General features: G+C 40.8%; 1 protein-coding gene and 1 long non-coding RNA gene across 3 annotated transcripts; one reads left to right on the plus strand and one right to left on the minus strand.

Annotated features, from left to right (window-relative positions):
- The first annotated feature begins 598 nt into the window (after positions 1 to 598).
- On the plus strand, positions 599 to 5,377 carry atox1 (antioxidant 1 copper chaperone). Of its 2 annotated transcripts, XM_034883954.1 has the most exons (4): positions 599 to 766; positions 2,422 to 2,497; positions 4,819 to 4,967; positions 5,296 to 5,377. In XM_034883954.1, exons 1-3 carry the CDS (start codon positions 761 to 763, stop codon positions 4,941 to 4,943), a joined length of 207 nt encoding a protein of 68 aa, XP_034739845.1. In that variant the 5' UTR covers positions 599 to 760; the 3' UTR covers positions 4,944 to 4,967; positions 5,296 to 5,377. The 2 variants fall into 2 exon arrangements, with proteins under 2 accessions (XP_034739845.1, XP_034739844.1); XM_034883953.1 differs by lacking the exon at positions 5,296 to 5,377 and having other exon boundaries at positions 4,819 to 5,064.
- On the minus strand, positions 3,653 to 18,979 carry LOC117951949. The gene is made up of 4 exons (XR_004658283.1): positions 18,969 to 18,979; positions 15,414 to 15,419; positions 14,306 to 14,310; positions 3,653 to 4,089 (listed from the first exon to the last, which is right to left on the minus strand). It is a non-coding gene; the product is annotated as an uncharacterized LOC117951949 (long non-coding RNA).
- Between the last annotated feature and the right edge of the window lie 95 nt (positions 18,980 to 19,074).

Genomic DNA, 19,074 nt, shown 5'->3' on the forward strand with positions numbered 1-19,074 from the left:
CGAGGTTGTGCAAAAAATAAATGATTGTTTTTTTTTCCGAATATTGAAACCTGGTGATAAAACTAAGTTTAGATTATTATGGTTACATTTAAATTCCGTAAGAATTCAGTTCTGATAGGGCTTTTATTTTGGAAAACATGTACGTTTTGGAAGCGCTTGATTTGGGCTCCGGGGCGGCCAGACTAGAGGTCTACAGTTTAAATGTTATCTACGCAGTTTTGTCTTTCGTTTATACAATCTTCTTTTAGTATAATTTGCTCAAGCAACTAAATGGAAATACACTATAAAGTAGGCTACACAAAGGGGGCTGAAACGTGCTGTAAAAAAAGAGAAAGTCAAGTCATTCATGATACATGTCCGTGTTCCTCTGAGTCAAGTTAGCCAAAATAATAGAAAGGAAACGGGTTTACATTCAAAATATAACAATACACTCTTTTTACGTCATCTTTTAGTTTGTATTTATTACACGCTACATCACATATACAAGTATACGTTTTTTTAAATTATTTTCAAATTTTTCATTGACCCAAAAACATTGCAACATAAAAATATGTCCATCTACAAAATAGTATTATAATTGTGTTTTGTTTGTTGTTGTTTTAAACCGGAAATCCGGTTGTTCTGTTGATCGAAGCTAGCTAGCTTCACAAAGCAAACGTTGTAGGGAAATTCTTGAGCCGTTTACTGCACTTCCAACATTTTCAAGTCATTCAGAGGCAAAAGTCCACTGCTGGTCTGACAACCGAGTTGCGCCACAAATATGACCGTAAGTAACGAGCTTAATAGTTGCTTTAATTCAGCTTGAGCGAAGATAAGTTCGCATTTCTCTCTCTCGGCATTGTTAAGTAGCATTCGAGCTCGCTGTAAGTCAGACTTGCTTTAGGTGGCGGATACAGTTTACAGTCACTTCCATTAATGCCACGGTTAGAGGCCAGGTAACAGCTGTATCGATCACATAAAGTTAAACTGCAATAACTAACGGTTTAAACGTCACAATAAGATCAGCTGGTATATCAGCTGATCTCATGGCTGGTATTCGCATAACATTGTCTTTCTTTATAACAGTATCAGTTATACTTTCATTCCTTCGTCTTTTCTATCGTTCTTTCTATACTATTTTGCAGGGATGTCCCCCATGTATTTAGTATTAGTCGACTAAGATTTATTTTGTTTTCGTTTTTATGCTTATTATAGCTTAATTACTCATTTCCAAGAAACTTCAGAGCACATTTCTGGGGAGCACAAGATTTAAAGTGGTGCTTTTGCAGGATTAATTGTGTAGAAACTCAGTTTTACAGAAGGTTAATTAACTACTTTTATATTGTGCTTTTCTAGTCTCAGAACTCAAACTAATCAATTAATCGACTAAATCATGTAAGTGTTAGTCAACTAATAATTTCTTTAATCGAGGACAGCCTTACTATTATGTAATTATAGCAGTATTATTCTAATATATTACTATTGCATTGCACCTACTATATCTTTTACCTCATTTTACATTACCGGTATGTTATACTCTCTTACCACATCAAATATACTACATTATATTTCTGTTTACATATATTCTAGTCTCACTGCTATTGATCATATCATACCATGTCACTGTCCCTCATAACTGTTACGTTAACATCTCACTTACCTTCTAACTTGTCTTTAATTGCTCTTGTATAGTAAGTTTACTTTTACTAGTTGTGTACCATTTTATTTATTCTTTTTTTATTTTTCTATATGTCGGCGGGCCGATATTATCGGCCAATATTAGGCATTTCCTGATCTATCTGTATCGGCATTAATATTGGCTGATAAAAGAAAACATTTTGACAAATGACTATAAAATAAAATAACATTGGTCAACCATGTCATGAGCGTTGTCGTTGTTTGTCCACCAGAGGACGCTCTACAACGTCCCTGTTGGCAACACTGATTCTTCTTTTGTTAATGTGTTTTTGTTAAAAGGACTTTGAGTTTCATAGCTTCAGTTTGTATTTTTATACATTTTATTTATCTGAACTTTAATATATGTTGATGTTCATCTGTTCTGTTGTGACAATAAAACATTATCTTATTATTGTAGGAATTACTAAAATTCTCTGAGTGTCTGTTGCCATGTTGCTACCTTTCGCGATGTGTTTAATGTGCTCGCTGATATTGGCGATGACGAATAAAAACAATATATTGTGGTACTTTATCCAGATTTGTTTAATCTAAAAAGATAAATTTCTCTGTTCATATCACTTACCTTTTAGTGCTCCAAAATGGGATTGTCAAACAGACAAACTAACCAACACATACATATAATAAAAGATCCATACTTGGTGTCTGTGTATCAGTACCGTATTTTCACTAAAAGTATCGCAATACTATGCTGTATCTATTTTTTTTCTCCCCGCCCTTAATATATATCCATGTTTCTATTTACAGAAGCACGAGTTTGAGGTGGCGATGACGTGTGAGGGATGCTCAGGAGCTGTTACCAGAATCCTCAACAAGCTGGGAGGTGAGACCGCCAATCTTATTCTTCTCTGGGTGCTGTAAGAAGAGCCCATGAAGATATATATAGATATATAGAGATAGAGATAGAGATAGAGATAGAGATATATATATATATATAAAAAAAAATGCGCTATTGGGGTGGAATGGTTCATACCTCGGTTCAGACATCACGGTTCGGTACAATGGAGGGAAAAGCAAAACAGATATGCAGTAGACATCTTGTTAAATTGTTTATGTCTCAGGCTGTACCACTTAGTGTCATACAGGTTCTCCTCTAAGCTAGTAGCAACAGCCTGAAGTGTGTAAAGGAAGATGTAAACACTAAGTACCCCACGTCATCTCCAGACTCCATCTGTAAACAAAATAAGATAATCAGCCATAAAACTGAAAATACAGCATCTCTGTTCTCTGCAAAGACAAAGTAAATCACCTGATTAATGCAACGATATCACAACGTCTCCCGGGCATGTTTTACTACAGAAAGCTGCTCCCTGCCTGGCTAAAGCTAATAACGTTAGCCTGAAGAAACAAGGTGTCTGTGCCGACTAATTGAACGGTTCGGAGCCGTGACGCTGGAAACGTAACACTGATCTACAACAACAGTCTTATCCACCAGTTCTATTGCTTGTACTTCATTAACTGACTGACTTGCCATCTTAAAGAGGCCGGTGGCAGTGGCACTTTAGTCATTAAAATGTTGAGTGCCTGAGGGACACTTTAATTATTCTAGCTCATATCAGTCTGGGTTGTTATGAGCTGTTATGTAGCTGCTAGCTAACTGCTAGCAGCTACATGGAGGCCCAATGGTTAGCACTGTGGCCTTACTGCAAGAAGGTTCTGGGTTCAAATCCAGGTCATTCTGGGAGTTTGGAGTTTTTCTGCGTGGGTTCGCGTGGGTTCCCCCCACCCCACCATCAAAAAATAGGTACTAGGATCTCCAGTCATTGCCTGTGATCAAGACCTTGGCTCAGATCAGGAGAGGGGCGGTGGGCGCTGTGATTGGCTGCCCACTGTTCCCTTGATGGATGGGTTAAATGCAGAGAATTAATTTCATTACATGGGACAATAAAGTACTTTTGCTCGTTAGTTGCAGAGTATGAGGGTGTGCCACGCTAGCAGCTAGGAGACCATAACGTGTGTTACAAAGTGACGCACGTTTGTGTAATGAAGGTCTTCTTCATCACTAATATTTTGCAGCATTAGTACATTATAGCTCATTATGTTATGGGTAAATAAAATGACGCACAACAGTTCTGAATGTTTATTGGAATATATTCATCAGTTTTGTGAAAGTTGCAGCTGGTGTTGATCGGAGGCCAGCCCTGTCAAGAGAAACACATGGACCCAGAGTGCTAGTTTGGTTACCTCCACATGTGCAGTATGGTAGTATCTGGGCCTGATTAACTGGATGCAGCTTAACGGTTACTGTTTGTACAATAGTAAAGTGTGTGTTCAAGTAACTCACCTCTGTTGTGTCTCCTTTCTAGAGTGTTCTGGCTAAAAGAGTCCCCAGTCTATCGAGCCCCATTTTAAAGGTTCCGGGAGATACCATGTTTCATGTAGCAAAGGGGTGTTGGAGTACTTTAATTGATTTAACTTGTTAAACCAACTATGTTTGATTTTATTAGGTAACATAATTCAAGTAAATTGAGTTAAACATACAGAAGTAGAAATGTGGTTGTTGTATTTGTATAATTGTTCAAATTAAGTACACTTCAGACTTAACTTGTATTACGGTAGGGTTGAGATAAGGTTAGTGGCAAGCTATAAAAGGCTGCCAGTTTCCATCTAGTGGGCCTTCTGTCTGGACCGCATGCTGACTGTGGTGTTAACGTTTCTGGTTGTGATCGTGGTGGCCATGTTTGTGTTAATTGTTGGGGAAATAAACCTGTTGCTCTGCACTGTACCTCTACCTCAAGCCTCCTGCGGTAATTATCCAACCGCTATGCGGCCATCTAAATAGTTTATCACGGAGGTAAAGGCTGGACTACAACCGAGCTGGTTGGAGCAGTTTGAACTGTGTTTTCTGTTGGAGATGGTAAGTCCCTTTGGGGGGGACTTTGGACTCTTTCACTTTCTAAAACATAACGTGCACAAAAAATTCTATAACACAATAAAGGAAAGGAAAGGGGGAAAAGCCTAATGAGTGCTTTAAACTCTCCGATCTCCTCTGTGGTGGTAGATAATTCTTTTATGGAGAATGACATTTGACCGTCATTAGAATTGGAGCGTTTTATGGTGCATCTTGTCCCTTTCATTGCGAGTGTCTTCGGTTCCGTTGCGTCTTGGAATTAAACAAAGTGTCTTTGTTCTCTATGCTCTCAGATGTGAAGTTTGAGATCGACCTGCCTAAGAAACTGGTTTGGATCGAGTCCGACAAGGACGTGGAAGTTCTCACGGAGACACTGAAGAAATGCGGGAAGGAGGTCAAGTACAACGGCACCGTATGAAGGAGTCTGCTGCACGTAGAACAGGTGCCACGATGGGGAGACAGGCGTTTAAGCCCATGTATTCATGTTTCTGATCGCTGTTAACTTTGGGTTAATCTGAAGGGTTTTTTGTGACCACCAGTAATAATGAAGTGTTAGTTATCATTACTTTGATTCAATGTATTGTCTGTAAGCAGTTTAGCTTGAATCAGATGACAATAAAAATAGAATAAAACATGTTATTAATCAGTCTCCAACAGTCAGTTCACATTCCCATATTAGTCCTGCCAGTCACGACAATTTCCATTATTAAACTGTTATGGCTTTACAAACCAGCTTACTTTCTCCATCTGTGTGTGTGTATTTTTTGTAGGAAATCATTGCTGCTGATGAAGTGAAGATTTATGCTGGAATTCAAGTTCTTTACCTGTCCTCAAAGGTCTGATGGAAAAACAGTGGAAAAAGTTAATAAATTGACAGTATAAAATAAACTGAAAATGCCATGATGATAATAATGATGATGATGATAATCTCCAATTTAATTTTTTAATTGCGGACACAAGAGAAAACAAGCGTTTACTTGCAAAACGTAATGAGCAAAATAATTTCTTGTTTGTGTTAAAGCTGCAAAGCAAACTTCCTTTAACACAAAAGTACATTCCCTTGATTGTAAAATACACTGCAAAGTATTGGCTACTTCTCCAAATACACTGCAAAGTATTGGCTACTTCTCCAAATACACTGCAAAGTATTGGCTACTTCTCCATAGAAGTTGAACTTCAGTGCTGTTGCATTCGTAGCATGTGACGTAAATTTAGAAGTCGTCCTTCAAATCTTCATCTATGGTTTCATTACACTTTACACTACAATAATCCATTAATACCACAGGTCATATTAATCATGTTCTTTGATACTAACATTTGTTCTCTATTAAAGGTGCTCTAAGTGACGTTGCTTCTTGACGTTCAAAGTATTTTCTAACGAGACTAGCTTGCCCCGCCTACTACACTAACCACACTAACCCCCCACTCCCAAATCCTTGTCAGTCATTGGCTGGAACACTGGTTAAATAGTCTTTGTTGTGCAGGTGGGCGCAGTTTGTTTTGCTGTTGTAGACCCTGGGCTGTCTACAGAGGCTTCTTTTCTATTTTTAATAAACGGTGTGTTCTGGGGACGGGCAGCTAGAAGATGATGAGATGTTTGCTGCATGTGACACAACAAATGTTGTAGCCTTAACCCATGTGTGACATTGCTTAGAGCACCTTTAACAACGTGAAACGCTTGTTGTAATTCCCGTTTGTCACTTTGGAAAACAATATCATCCTCTTTTGCTAGACCTTTGTAAGTGACTTGAAATGTTGTGTACGCATGCACAGGGGAAATAAAAGCATCTCTGCCTCACTATGTCTAGTTATTTCCTTTTCTATATCTTTATTAGTAATAATTATTTCTAGGGTGTTTTTTTGTTTTTTAATTTGCATGAAACCAATGTACACTACCAGGTTAGAAGTTTGGGGTCACTTACAACTTTCCATACCACTTTATTTTTATTATTTTACAGAATACCAGCTGATCTGAAGCGTGTAGTATGGAATCACCCACGCTATTTTTGGATAGTATTACTAGTAGTTAAAAACAACCCATATTTCTGATATAGAAATTTAGAAAACAGGTCGACCTTGACCCAAAGACAACCAAAGGGTTAAACAAAGTACCCCGCTGTTCGTGTTGATTGACTGGCAACACCGTAATGTTCACCATTACTGATTCTCACTGGGGAATTGCCAGATTAGTTCCAGTCCATCGGAATATTTCTTTCTTTACTTTCATTTAGGTCAGTTGAGATTACACTATCCTTTCCTAACTAAACAACCAGGTAGACATTCAACCAATGCCTTGTGTTTTCTGATAATGTGTCAGTATATCGCTCTCTCCAGGCCCTGGGCTATCTTTCCTCCTGGAGGTGTTTAAAAGCCCAATTTATGTGCTCTCCCCTGCTCGAGATCTAATACATCCAAAACACGCTGAACCTCTCTGAACAAGAAAACATACAAAATTCTCGTAAGGGTAAAAAAATTCAAAGGTACATTACAAATGTCCATGTAAATGAGAAAAAAAAGAAAGCTGCTGAACCTCCCATTAACTTGTGTAAAAATGTCCAGGTTTTACATTAACTTGATGCTTTAACCACCAGGAGGCGCTGTGCCCACTTTCTTGAGAGTTTTTAATAGTTTCACCATACCTAGAGATTTAAGGAAGAACAGTCATTTATTTAAAAGACATTATACCTTAACAGTGAAAATTGGGATCCATAAAGGTTCGATTTTTCCAATTCTTTTAATTGAAGACATTAGGATAAATTTCCAAAAGTAGATTTTTTTTAATTCCTTTTTTTAGTTAACTTCAGCATGAGTTCATAAACCTATGAGCACCAGTGTAGTTTAGTGTCCCATACAGTTGGTAAAAAAAATGTAGCAGTGCAGTTTTTCCTACTGGCGAGCCTCGTGACTCAAACGTGTGGGAATCAGAGACACATTTCTGTCAGGAGCAAATAGAGTTTGGGATGTTCTGATGAGAGGGATCGAGACGTGGAGAACACTCCTGCATGAGTTTAATGTTTCAAACATGGAGACCGGTCTCATCATGTCTGACACGTCATCAGCTGTTAGGATTCACTCATGAATGCAAATAACTGAACCGAACATCACTGAGGGCTCAGTTTGAAGACAGGAGTATCACTTCTGTGCCGACTTATAATGCGTAACATGTGGCTGGATATTTACTAGAGTGGGTTGTTTTGATGGTTTAAGTTATATAATCACTAGTCTTGCATTGCCAGACCTATCTCCACAACACTGTGGAGGAAGGTCTGACTAGCAGTGGCAATTTTAGACCCCCTAAATTTCATCCCAGCCCCACTAAAATAAAATAATAATTACATTTATTTATTTTTTTATTCATTTTAGTCCGTCAAGTTAAGAGTTTGCAAACTTGCCTGTTCGTGATAGAACGATTACAGGTTTAAAAGAAACAGGTTTAATATCCTGTGTTGCTGTCGCCAAGGCTATGCACCTGTTACCAAGTCAAACAAAGTTTTTTTAATGTATTTCTTGTTAACCCCTCATTATCATTTCATTTGATTCTAACAGTCCATAAAGGGACTTGTTGTAGTTTTTTCATATAGTTCAATATTTTGCATTCCTCCTCTGTCATGATAATAAATACATATACTCATTGTCATCCAGTGAAATTACTGATTTAGCGGGGGGGAATTCTCATTAGGGGCAGGGCCCCCCCTAAAGGTCTGATCCTAGAATTGCCCCTGCTGACTAGTCCACACAACAATACAGGATGGGAGAAAAACGTGCTCTGGTTTATTGGCATTTCCTAAAAAAAAAAACCACAAGAGGCCTGGCCTGCGGTGAGCAGTAGTTTAACCAATCATAACATCCAGGATGAAGGAAGCTCTCCGAGCCTGGCTCGGAGAAGCCCTTGTAGGCACTGCAGAGGGCAAAGAGTCCCTCGCTGCCCCCCCTCAGTCTGAACCAGCCGCCGAGGCGAACAGAGACTTATTGTGTACAGCACAAACTCCACAGATAACAGGGTTGTCAGCACAGTCACTGGATTCCTTGTGTTAACCCCCACACACACACACAGACACTGTCTCTCTTCAGTGCATCTCATCCATAATGGCCGTAAAGCTGCAGTCCGTAGTTTTCTTTTCTTAGTTTGAATTAGAGCTTCTAGAATATGCATGTATTATTATTATTCATATCGTTAGTCACAAGGCTTTTCAGGTTGTGAGACTTTTAAAATCCCTTCGCTATGTGTCCTCCCTGAAGCAGAGACTCTGCATTTTTCCTCTCAGGACAATGCCATGGAGTCTGAAGGAGACATTTGTTCAGTGCTACGTTTATCAAAGCAGGTCCAGGGTCAGGACCATAGCCGATCTAAAACATCCAAAGACATATTTTGTTTTGGTTCAGCTAAGATAAAAGACCGGTAGAAGACTTTGAGGCATGAGAGACAGGTGCAGAAATGTTAAAGGCTCCAACTTGTCTGTCTGGTGAGATTGAATGTTTGAATAAGATTAGACGTGTTTTCCAAAATGAGGCACTTTCTCCTCCAGGGGAAACAGGATATAGGACAGGGATGCTACTGTTTCAATTTTCACAAGACGTCACACTGGCACTGTGTCCATGTCATGTTCTCATTAGGGGCTGAGCCCCCCTAAATCTCTGAGCCTAGGATCGCCCCTTTACAGCTGGTTTGCTTCTATTGTAAAGCTATTGCTGCCTAGCGAGTCCTATGTTTAATCTCAGGGACTAACATACTTTTGCTGTGTATGTCCAACGCCTCACCTGATGTCCTTTTGAATGTGGCGACAGCTGGCTTGAACTTTCCAGTGACTTAAAGCGCAGAAAGCCAAGACACGGCCGGGCAGCTTTATTCCTACAGCACATTTTAATAAACAACGAGGCAATTTAAAGTGCTTCACAAAAAATAGTAAAGAGTAGTTAAAAAAAGTATAAGAACAGCTAAAATAGAATAAGACACGTATGATAACAAGAATAAAGCAGTGCAAATTATACCTGAGCTTGTATCAAATGGTACTCGGGAACAGTACGAATCAAACATACCTTACATGAACACATCTGTAGTTCCAGTAAAGGAGAATCGGAATGCTACAGCATAATGGTAATTTTGTTTGTGGTGACATTTTGGGGAAAGGCCCTTTGCTGAATCAAAAAGACAGACAAGAACAACCAAACCAGGTCCATGAAGAAACGGTTTGGGCCTGCACAGAGCTCTGACCGCTCTGACCGCCATCCAACACCTCTGGGATGAACTGGAACCCTCACTGGGAGGACCTGCTAATGCTGTCTGAATGGGAGCAATCCCTGCAGCATACTAACATGCAAAAATATCTCTCTCTCTCTCATACTCACACACACACACACACACACACACACACACAAATCCCTGCAGCATATTAACATGCTAAAATATCTCTCTCTCTCTCATACACACACACACACACACACACACACAAATCCCTGCAGCATATTAGCGTATTACCATTCTAAAAAAACTCTCTCTCTCTCATACACACACACACACACACACACTGTGTCCTCAGCTGACCAGTAACAGGTAATATATGTGTCTGTATGTATTTGAGTGGGTCCCTTGGGTAAGGGGGAGGGGGAGGGCGAGGGTGAGGGTGGGTGTAGTCAGGGCTGTCAGATCCTGTCCAGGGTGCCAATGCAAACACACCCATCACCAGGCGGATACAGCCAGTCAGGGAAATGGGCAGTTTGACTGACTAGTGCAAATAGTCAGAGGACCCTGCGGCTTCCCGTCTCTCTGGGAGTCTCGGCCGTATGGAAATTCATGTCTTATATTCCCATAATTCACAGCACAGGAGATGTGTCATGTAAATGCATACTGGCAATGGAATTACATCATCCTGTTCTGTAACAGTGTGGAGGAAAAGGAATCACATGTGGCTTTGGGTTTACTTTATTTGCACATAAACCAGTGAGTGTAGTGGAAGCAATATCATAGACATAATCAGTCTGTTGGATACTAACAATGAACTCCTACACCTATGCTTCAGATCTAATACTGCACATACAGTATATATCCATAGGCAACAACACTGCTACCTAATTCTGGCATTGTAGGCTACATATTGTATATTTTTAGGGTTTTCACCTTATTGTTATCTTGGCCTTTCCCCAAATGCTGCAGAGGAATTACCCTCGGGATAAAGAAAGTTTTATCTTATCTTAAATTTACCAGGTCTGTGTTTGATGAATAACAGACAATTTATAGTGATCATAAGATTCAAACTTGATACAGCTTGTTGTTATGCTACATATCTGAAAAAAAAACGATTCATAAACTACTGAAAAAAACACGTGTCATCAAGGGGGGTGGCAGTAGCTCAGTCCATAGGGAGTTGGGTTGGGAACCGGAGGGTCACTGGTTCAAATCCCTGTATGGACCCAAAAAGTTGGGAGCGTGGATTGGTGGCTGGAGAGATGCCAGTTCACCTCCTGGGCACTGCCAGGTGCTCTTGAGCAAGGCACCGTACCCCCCCGACCGCTCAGGGCGCTGGTTCAGCTGGCAGCCCACTCACTCTGACATCTCTCCATGTATAGTGCATGTATAGGTCCTGAGCATGTGTGTGTATTTCAGGCCTGTGTGTGAGTACTAACAAAAAGTGTGTACACAGAGTGTAGTGCAGTAATTTCCCCATTGGGGACTAATAAACAAATTATCTTATCAAGCTGTGACACTTATTTGACACCAGAAAACACTGTTGTTGGATGAGAAATGGAAAGTAGTTGGCTGAATAAAAATCGCCTTGTACATCAGGGCTGAGGTTTCCAAACCCCATGTCCTGATATGAAAGATGAATGTAAAATGTCCCTGATAAGGCGAATCAGGCTGAATCAGCAGGACTCGGTGTACCGCGGCTGTACAGGGACTCGAGGGCTCTGCCACTCTCCCCTCCGTAACACCTGGCATGGGCGCCGCTGGGACATGTTCAGGGAAAGCAACAACACAAAGACATGTGGTATTCATTGTTGCCCGTGGTCAGCGGCCATGTTTTGGCGAGAACGAAGACAATTCCAGTTTTGATCTGCATTCCAAATTTGAAATAGTGTCTCAATCTGATCCCCTTCAGAGTAAAAGGGCACAAGAACCTATCAGATTGGAATGTTACATGGATTATCTACAATTCCCACTATCAATGTGATCTGGTCCTCATTTGTTACCTGCAAAGAGATGTATGTTATGTACACACAAAAAAAGCACAGGAAGGAGACACATCAAGCGTATAAAACTGATAAAAGCAGACGAAAACAGACCCTCAGAAACCCATGAGTAAACATGCACACGAACATAAACACGGATGCATCTGGTTTTATCTGAAGAAAGAGTGGCAGTCGTGGCGGCAGACTCTGTTGCAGCAGCCAAGATGGCATTGTAACAAGTCTGTGAGAGCCAAAGATACCCCGAGGAAAGATTAATGACACTAATAAGCAGAGCTTTTAATGTCAGGTTTCGCTTCGGGCTGATACTGCACAGTCATGATTGATGAATACTTAGAGAGTCAGCGACTCCTGAGCCTGCTAAAAGGTCTACATGTGATTCTTTTTTGTTGGAAGTTGTTATCTGTCTCAGATGACTCAAACATCTTGACATTTAAAGGTCCCATGACGTGATGCTCTTTGGGTGCTTTTACACAACCATTAGTGGTCCCCTTATACTGCATCTGAAGTCACTTTTGTATAGGCACTGGTTGAGTGGGGGTTAGGCCTAATTCTGTGGTTGGGCAAAGCAGAGAAACAGGAGGTAACAGTGCCCTTTATGACCTCATAAGGTGCAAGATTCCAGATCGGTCCATCTGAGCTTTCATTTTCTCAAAGGCAGAGCAGGTTACCCAGGGCTTGGTTTACACCTATCTCCATTTCTAGCCCCTGGGGGACCATAGGCAGGCTGGGGGAACTCATAGTGATGTTAAAAAACCTCATAAAGGGAACTTTCATGCCATGGGACCTTCAAAATCCTGTTGGCATTTAGCAGCAGTGCAGTGTCCCATAATCTCCTATCTGCTGAAGGAGATGAACAGCTCAGATAATTATTTAGTGCTTTTGCTGAACAAGCAGAGAAGCATGTGTGTACCTGCGGAGAACCCAAGTGAAGGCACGAGTTTCCAAGGGTTTTGCAGAAGCATTTTACAATCCAGCTTTGTTATGATCTGAACAGAAACCCAAAAGACGTTTTATCCAGCGTTTTTTTATTTTTATTTTATTTTTTACTTTTTATTGATCCCCAGTGGGGAAATAACAATTTGTATACTCTACATATCACTCTGTTGTGAGAACACAGTACACACAGGCCTGAGCCAACAGATTCTCACTCCCATCGCGTCAGATACTACTTAGCACTGGTTGAGTTGCGGGCTCGTCCACGGGAGACCGATCCACAGGGCTAGCTTCCACTCGCGAGTCAGAGACAGAGGGACTAACACCGGCGCTGGTCGCTCTAGCACCCTGGGGTGGCAGAGACAAGGATGTGCTGGATCTGAGCTCTCCTTCATCTCCTGGTTGCCGATGACTCTGAATCCGCCATTCATCACATCGAGGCCAGCAAACGGTTAGCCTAGCTTAGCATAAAGACTGAACACAGCTATCCTTGCTCTGTCTGAACGTAAAATATTCGCCCATCAGCAGCTCTGAAGCTCACTAATCAACAACTTATCCCCCGCTTGTTTGATTCCTACAAAACCCAAAGTCTTATTCTCTGTAACACCACATCTTGTCTAAACAACGTTTTTTTTTTTTCTTTCTCAGATAATGTTTTTATGGTCACTCACTTGATTTATTTCAGGTGTCTTTCAGTACATCCAGGCTAAAAACTGCAAACATTAACTCTTAATTTAGCAAACAGCATGGCCTTTTCCTGTGGTGCCACCTTAGGACAAACGTTGTGTTATTGTATCAAAGTTCTCAGAATAAGCAAAGCTGTCCATTTAATTTTTTATTATTTTTTATTATTCCTCCAATATTTTCATATTTTTCATATATGTGCTAGAAAAAGTACCAAACTACTTCAACTTTTGATAACCCCGAACGTGATTAAAGGTTAAAAAAATGCCTAATAATGCAATACTTTGCACATATTGCTGATTATAAACTCAGGGACCCTTAAGTCGCAAAGTTGAATGTCTAAATGTTCCCTTATTTCTGCAAGAAATGCCATTTACCTCGCCTAAACCTTAAAGTAAGTTCTCATTTCTGAAAGAGCAGACTGAAAAGCCCTTAGTGGTTCAATTTCTTTGGTAGTTTTAATGTAACTTAATGCTTCAGCCAGCTTCCTCCGTTTTTCTAAAAGTACTTTCTGTTCTGCAGAAAGTGAATGTGTACAGTGTAATGAGACCACAATCCATCCACACTTAGTACAAATAAGTTGTATGTATGTGCTGAGAGCTGAAAGCACTTTAACGTTTTCTGCTTTGCTTGTAGTCCCAGGCCTCTTCTGTGTACAGGCAGGTGTGTGTGTGTGTGTGAGAGAGAGAGATTTTTAGCATTTTATTACACTAACATACTGCAGGGATTTGTGTGTTTGTGTGTGAGTTTGTGTGTGAGTGTGTGTGTGAGTTTGTGTGTGTGAGTGTGTGTGTGTGTGTGTGTGTGTGTGTGTGTGTGTGTGTGTTTGTGTACCTGAGTGTGTATGTGTGTCAGTACGCTGTGTCCGAGCTGCTGTTTACACGTCACCAGACTGTCTGCAGCTGCTGACGTCTGCTGCTTGGACTCAGTCCAGAGTTTCCTCCGCTGTTTCAACCCAGAACATGTTTCTCATCCCACACTGTCTGACAGTATCATATATATTACATATATTATATATTATATATATATACATATAAATATATAGACTCTATTTTCCATTTGCTTCTTCCAGCTCTTTATTGTTTACACTGAGTGAAATATTCTAAACCTGCTGGGAATGTCGCCACAAACACGCAGATTGTAATCCTGCAAAATGTTCACCCATAGGTGTAATTTACAACCAGTGGTGGAATGTAACAAAGTACATTTACTTAAGTACTGTTCTTAAGTACAAATTTGGGGTACTTTTCTTTTCATGCCTCTTTCTACTTCTACTCCATAACATTTTCAACACAGGACTTTTACTTGTAAGTATTTTTGCAGTAGGGTATTAGTACTTTTACTTAAGTAAAGGATCTGGATACTTCTTCCACCATTGGTTACAACCCACCCAGTATTCACAACTGGGCTTGTTTCAAAGTTTATGTTCCTTTTTAAAGTTTCTGTTGCGATTTTTATATTTTTTTACCAAAGTTTTGTCGCTTTTTCCGAGTTTTTGTTTGACAATTTTTAAAATAATTTTAGATAAGTTCCATCAAAACAAGTTTTTCCTAAGACTATTTTGCAGAGGCATGTCACTGTGTCCGGGGCTTAGCGCCTCCCAAGACGATTGTGATTGGTTTAAAGTAATGCCGATAAACCAGAGCTCTGGAATGTTGTGTGGAGTAGGCAGACCCTCCTCCGCAGCACCGTGAAGGAAGGTCTCGCAGTGTGAGACAACTATCTAGTAATAGAAGTCTCATCATCTGATTGCACCTGAACAACACAATCCAACCACATGTTGTATCATCACCTGTACAGATTTTGCCCACCAGTCATTTCCGCTGCCCACATCCCCTCCCCCTCCTGGATAATTATGTTTGCGCTGACTGTGGTTGATGTCGGACACCCGCTGTGGGCGACAGCTTGTCCTTTACAAATCCCTACAAACCTGGACTGAATCCCAGTGGTCAGGCAGTGAGCTCATCTGCTGTCCTGTAGGTGTAATTACAGCCTGCAACCCTCCATCAGGGTTTGGTCTCTGTGAGCGGCTCAGCCAGTCTTTTGAGGAACGACTAAATCACACACTTCCCTCAAACGCACAAACACTTTGCTCTGTCACGTTTAAGGGATTCAGCTGCACGATGAATCCAGACCATATAGCAGGATAGTTAGATTCAATTCCTGGATCAAACAACACATCTTCTGTGTTCTCATGATCTTTACTTGGTAGTTTCAACCTTCGGTCACATGGACTAATTATGTTTGTCTTTCTCGTAACGTGTACTGTGTTCTGTGAAAGTAAAAAAAAAAAAAGATATTGCACAAGCATCTTGATATCTAATTTAATTTCTATTTTGTCTGGTTTGTCTGGACATGGGAGGCGCTGCACAACAGACGTCATTTAAACATATGAATTATGTTCACATAAGCAAAAAAGTTACCTTAAAAAAGATTCTTTTTTCTTGTTTTGTGCGTCTGCTGTTGTGTGTCGACGGGGAGGAGGCCTAGTTTAACTGAAGGTAAAACACCAATCAAAGTAAACCGGCTCCCTCTCTGCCTCTCGGCGTACAGTAGTCATCATTTTTAAGAGCCAGTGTGGCTTTATAGAGGAAATAGAACTTAAACAGCTTTGATGTTTGTTATGGGTTTGAATAATCGGAGTCATCTTCTCCCTCCACAACTCCACCTCTCTCTCATTTACACTGTAACACACACACACACACACATTGTGAGGGCTGGGCTTTACTGCTCTTTTTGCATACAGGTGAGCCTGGAGAGCAGGGAGGGAGAAAATAAATAAAACCCATAAAAGTTATATTAAGATAGGAACGCCATGGACATTTCTGGGTGAAAATGCACTACATTTAAATGATCCTTCCAATTATTTAGCTTTTTGTTTGTTTGTGAGGTTCAGTTGTATTACGAATGAGATAAGAAATACATTTAACTTGAAGTATATCTGTAATATTGGTTCACATACAGTCAACTCAGCGCATTAAAAGGTGTAAATGAATGCACTTTGGTCCTCATGCAGCTTTGACTAATTGATATCAAATTGCAAATGTCCCGCTGAAATGAATAAATCAATGAAGTCACTGAATATTTCACAATCAGACACAACTTTGCCACGTTATTTCTTTTTCAGCAAGTATCCATAAACTATATAAAATATTTAAACAACATTGAGGAGAAATGTAGCCCGTGGACAAAGCAACCAGCAATAACTGGGCAGGTAGAACAGCCGTGTATGGGGCCGTATACTGTTCACCATTTTCCACCACACCTCTTCACAAATTTCATCCAGTGTATGTTGTCTATTCCTCTTCCATGAACTTTAACTTTGTCTTTAAGTTTGTTGTCCACAAAGAAACATTGTGTTTTGCAGTCAGGAGAAACAATGAGCACATCCAGACTTGAAAATAGCACACACAAAACTGTGAAATAAACAGGTCTAAAGGATGGGTCAATAAAAGAGTTGGTCTATACGCCCAAAAAAGGGAGCAGGAAAACAAAAGCCATGTGGCTAGTTAGGGGGAACAACACAGGACTTTTATCCAAGAGAGCGGGGTTTGTGTCCTGTTCATTTCACGTTCTTGTCCCACGTGTCACTAAAACGTACGTTTACATTTAACCCCACCCACAAGCTGTTCCAACCCCTGACTGTCCCGTTCCTGTGCTGCATGTCAGTTAAACGTACATCCCGACCGAGAGCGTCAACTACTGACGCCAACAGTCCAGACCAAGCGCCTCTAAATTAAAAAAGGAAACGAAAAGGAAAATTAAAAAGACCAAACACATGGGTTGCACTCTTAAACTGGCAAAACACGGGGCCCAAGTGTCGATGACCCGACAACACCATGTGTGTGATGTTGATGAGAGCAGTGTGTGTGACTGCCTTGGTTTCATAGTATTTCATAATGTTGCTCCTTATGCCTGCGGTGTCTGTAAGCACATAAGTAATATTACATTATGATATTATGGTCTTTAAGATCTCAACGTGGTCAAACCTGCAGCGCTGCAGATGGATAATTTAGCAGCACTTTAGAAAACATAATTGCAGCTCTTTACTTCATCATCTCTGTGAGACATGTTAACTCAAACACAGAGAGACAACTGCCACGTACACAGAGAGAGAGAGAGAGAGAGAGAGAGAGAGAGAGAGAGAGAGAGAGAGAGAGTGTGGAGGGGAGAGGGGTGAGGGTAAAAAGACAGAACATGATGTGAGAGGGGGGAATTAAAAGATAGAAAAAGAAGACAAACTGAGGAATAAATGGGGGATGGGTGAAAGAGAGCATGAATGTGGGAGGAAGAAAGAGAGAGTCTCATCATATGATGACGCCTCCTCCCCTCCTTCCACTCCTCCTCCTCTCCTCTCCATCTTCGGCTGGACGGTGGCTTCCAGGCAGAATGGAAAACGCCACGTTGCATCGCAGCTTTTTTTCTCCCTTTTTTCTCCTCCCCTCTGTCCCGTTTCCAGCTGTTCACCACATCAGCCTTGCTGTGCTCTGTGGGAACAGACAGGAGCAATCCATCAGCCAGAAAAGGAAACTCTGTAAAAGAGTGTGAGGAATGGATTTAGAGCTTGATTGCTTCTGTCTGTCCGTCTGTCTGTCTGTCCGTCTGTCCGAGGACGGCAGGTGTTGAATCATGAATCTGGGCTGTGATGAGGCAAATGTTCCACAGGCTGAACGCTGTGGATTCTCCAGAGGACTGAGTGTTTTTCACTGAGTTACAGTCTGACGGGAAGTCATGCTGAATAGCCACAGCTTTAACATGTTAGCGAGTAATGGAAATGCATCAGGCCCAAGACGTATATATATAAAACGTGCAAATTGCTTTCTGTTTGGGAGCACACGCTTTAGTCTTCATAAGATAAATAACCAGTGATTTAATGTGTACTACATACCTGGAGCCTTTAAAGCATCACTTGTTTGTTCTGTATTGTACCTCTTTATATAGACTTTTTTTTCTAACAAATATATTTTGCGTTGGTCAAACAATTTAAAGGGGGTACATTATCGAAAAAAGGTTTGAGAAACACTGTTCTAAGTCACAGTGTTGCCACAGTTACTTTGAAAAAGTAACTTAGTTACTTTACAGATTACTTGAATTGAAAGTAACAAAAATAGATTACAAGATTACATTTTACATTCGGCAGCTGCCGACAACACCCCCGCCGCTCCAACAAATGACAACCGGGTTACTGTGAGGCAGCACGGCATGGACAGTACTGGGGATCATGTTTATTATGGCATAGAAGAGAGTGGGTCAAAAGTGTTTAAGGGCAGCGTTTCCTCTAAAACACACTACAAACTACCCGACCAACTTCTTCAACTCTCCCCCACTTACTGGTTTTGCACCGAAGTCCAGGTTTTGTTGTTTGGGTGGTGGGGGGGACCTCCTGCTCTCTGCATCCCTCCACCTGGGCCTTGCTCTGATTGTTTGACTGTGCAGTGCTGCGACTCCAAATGTTTCTTCAAATTTGTGTTTTTGTAGCAAGATAGCACTTTGTCGCCACCAGCACAGAGTGTACAACCAACCTTTATGTGGCCATCTTTAGCTGACAAAATTCAAAATAGTGACTGTATGTCCAGCTGGAAACCATGCCTCTCTCTCCTCCCTCCATTGTTGGTTAGGTTAGTGTCGCTGCATGGTACACATGAACTGTTCTCATGTTGAAAACATGACTTGTCACACATGTGACTTCACTCCCCGAGACGCAATATGAAAACAAAATATAGATATTTTTACTGAAGAAAATAACA

This window comes from Etheostoma cragini, chromosome 10 (genome assembly GCF_013103735.1).
Source record: "Etheostoma cragini isolate CJK2018 chromosome 10, CSU_Ecrag_1.0, whole genome shotgun sequence".
Lineage (NCBI taxonomy): Eukaryota > Metazoa > Chordata > Actinopteri > Perciformes > Percidae > Etheostoma > Etheostoma cragini.

Excerpts from the sequence above, each read along its gene's own strand:
- atox1 (XM_034883954.1), top strand. Across the intron at positions 2,498-4,818 it reads AATCCTCAACAAGCTGGGAG|ATGTGAAGTTTGAGATCGAC; the intron begins GTGAGACCGCCA and ends CTATGCTCTCAG.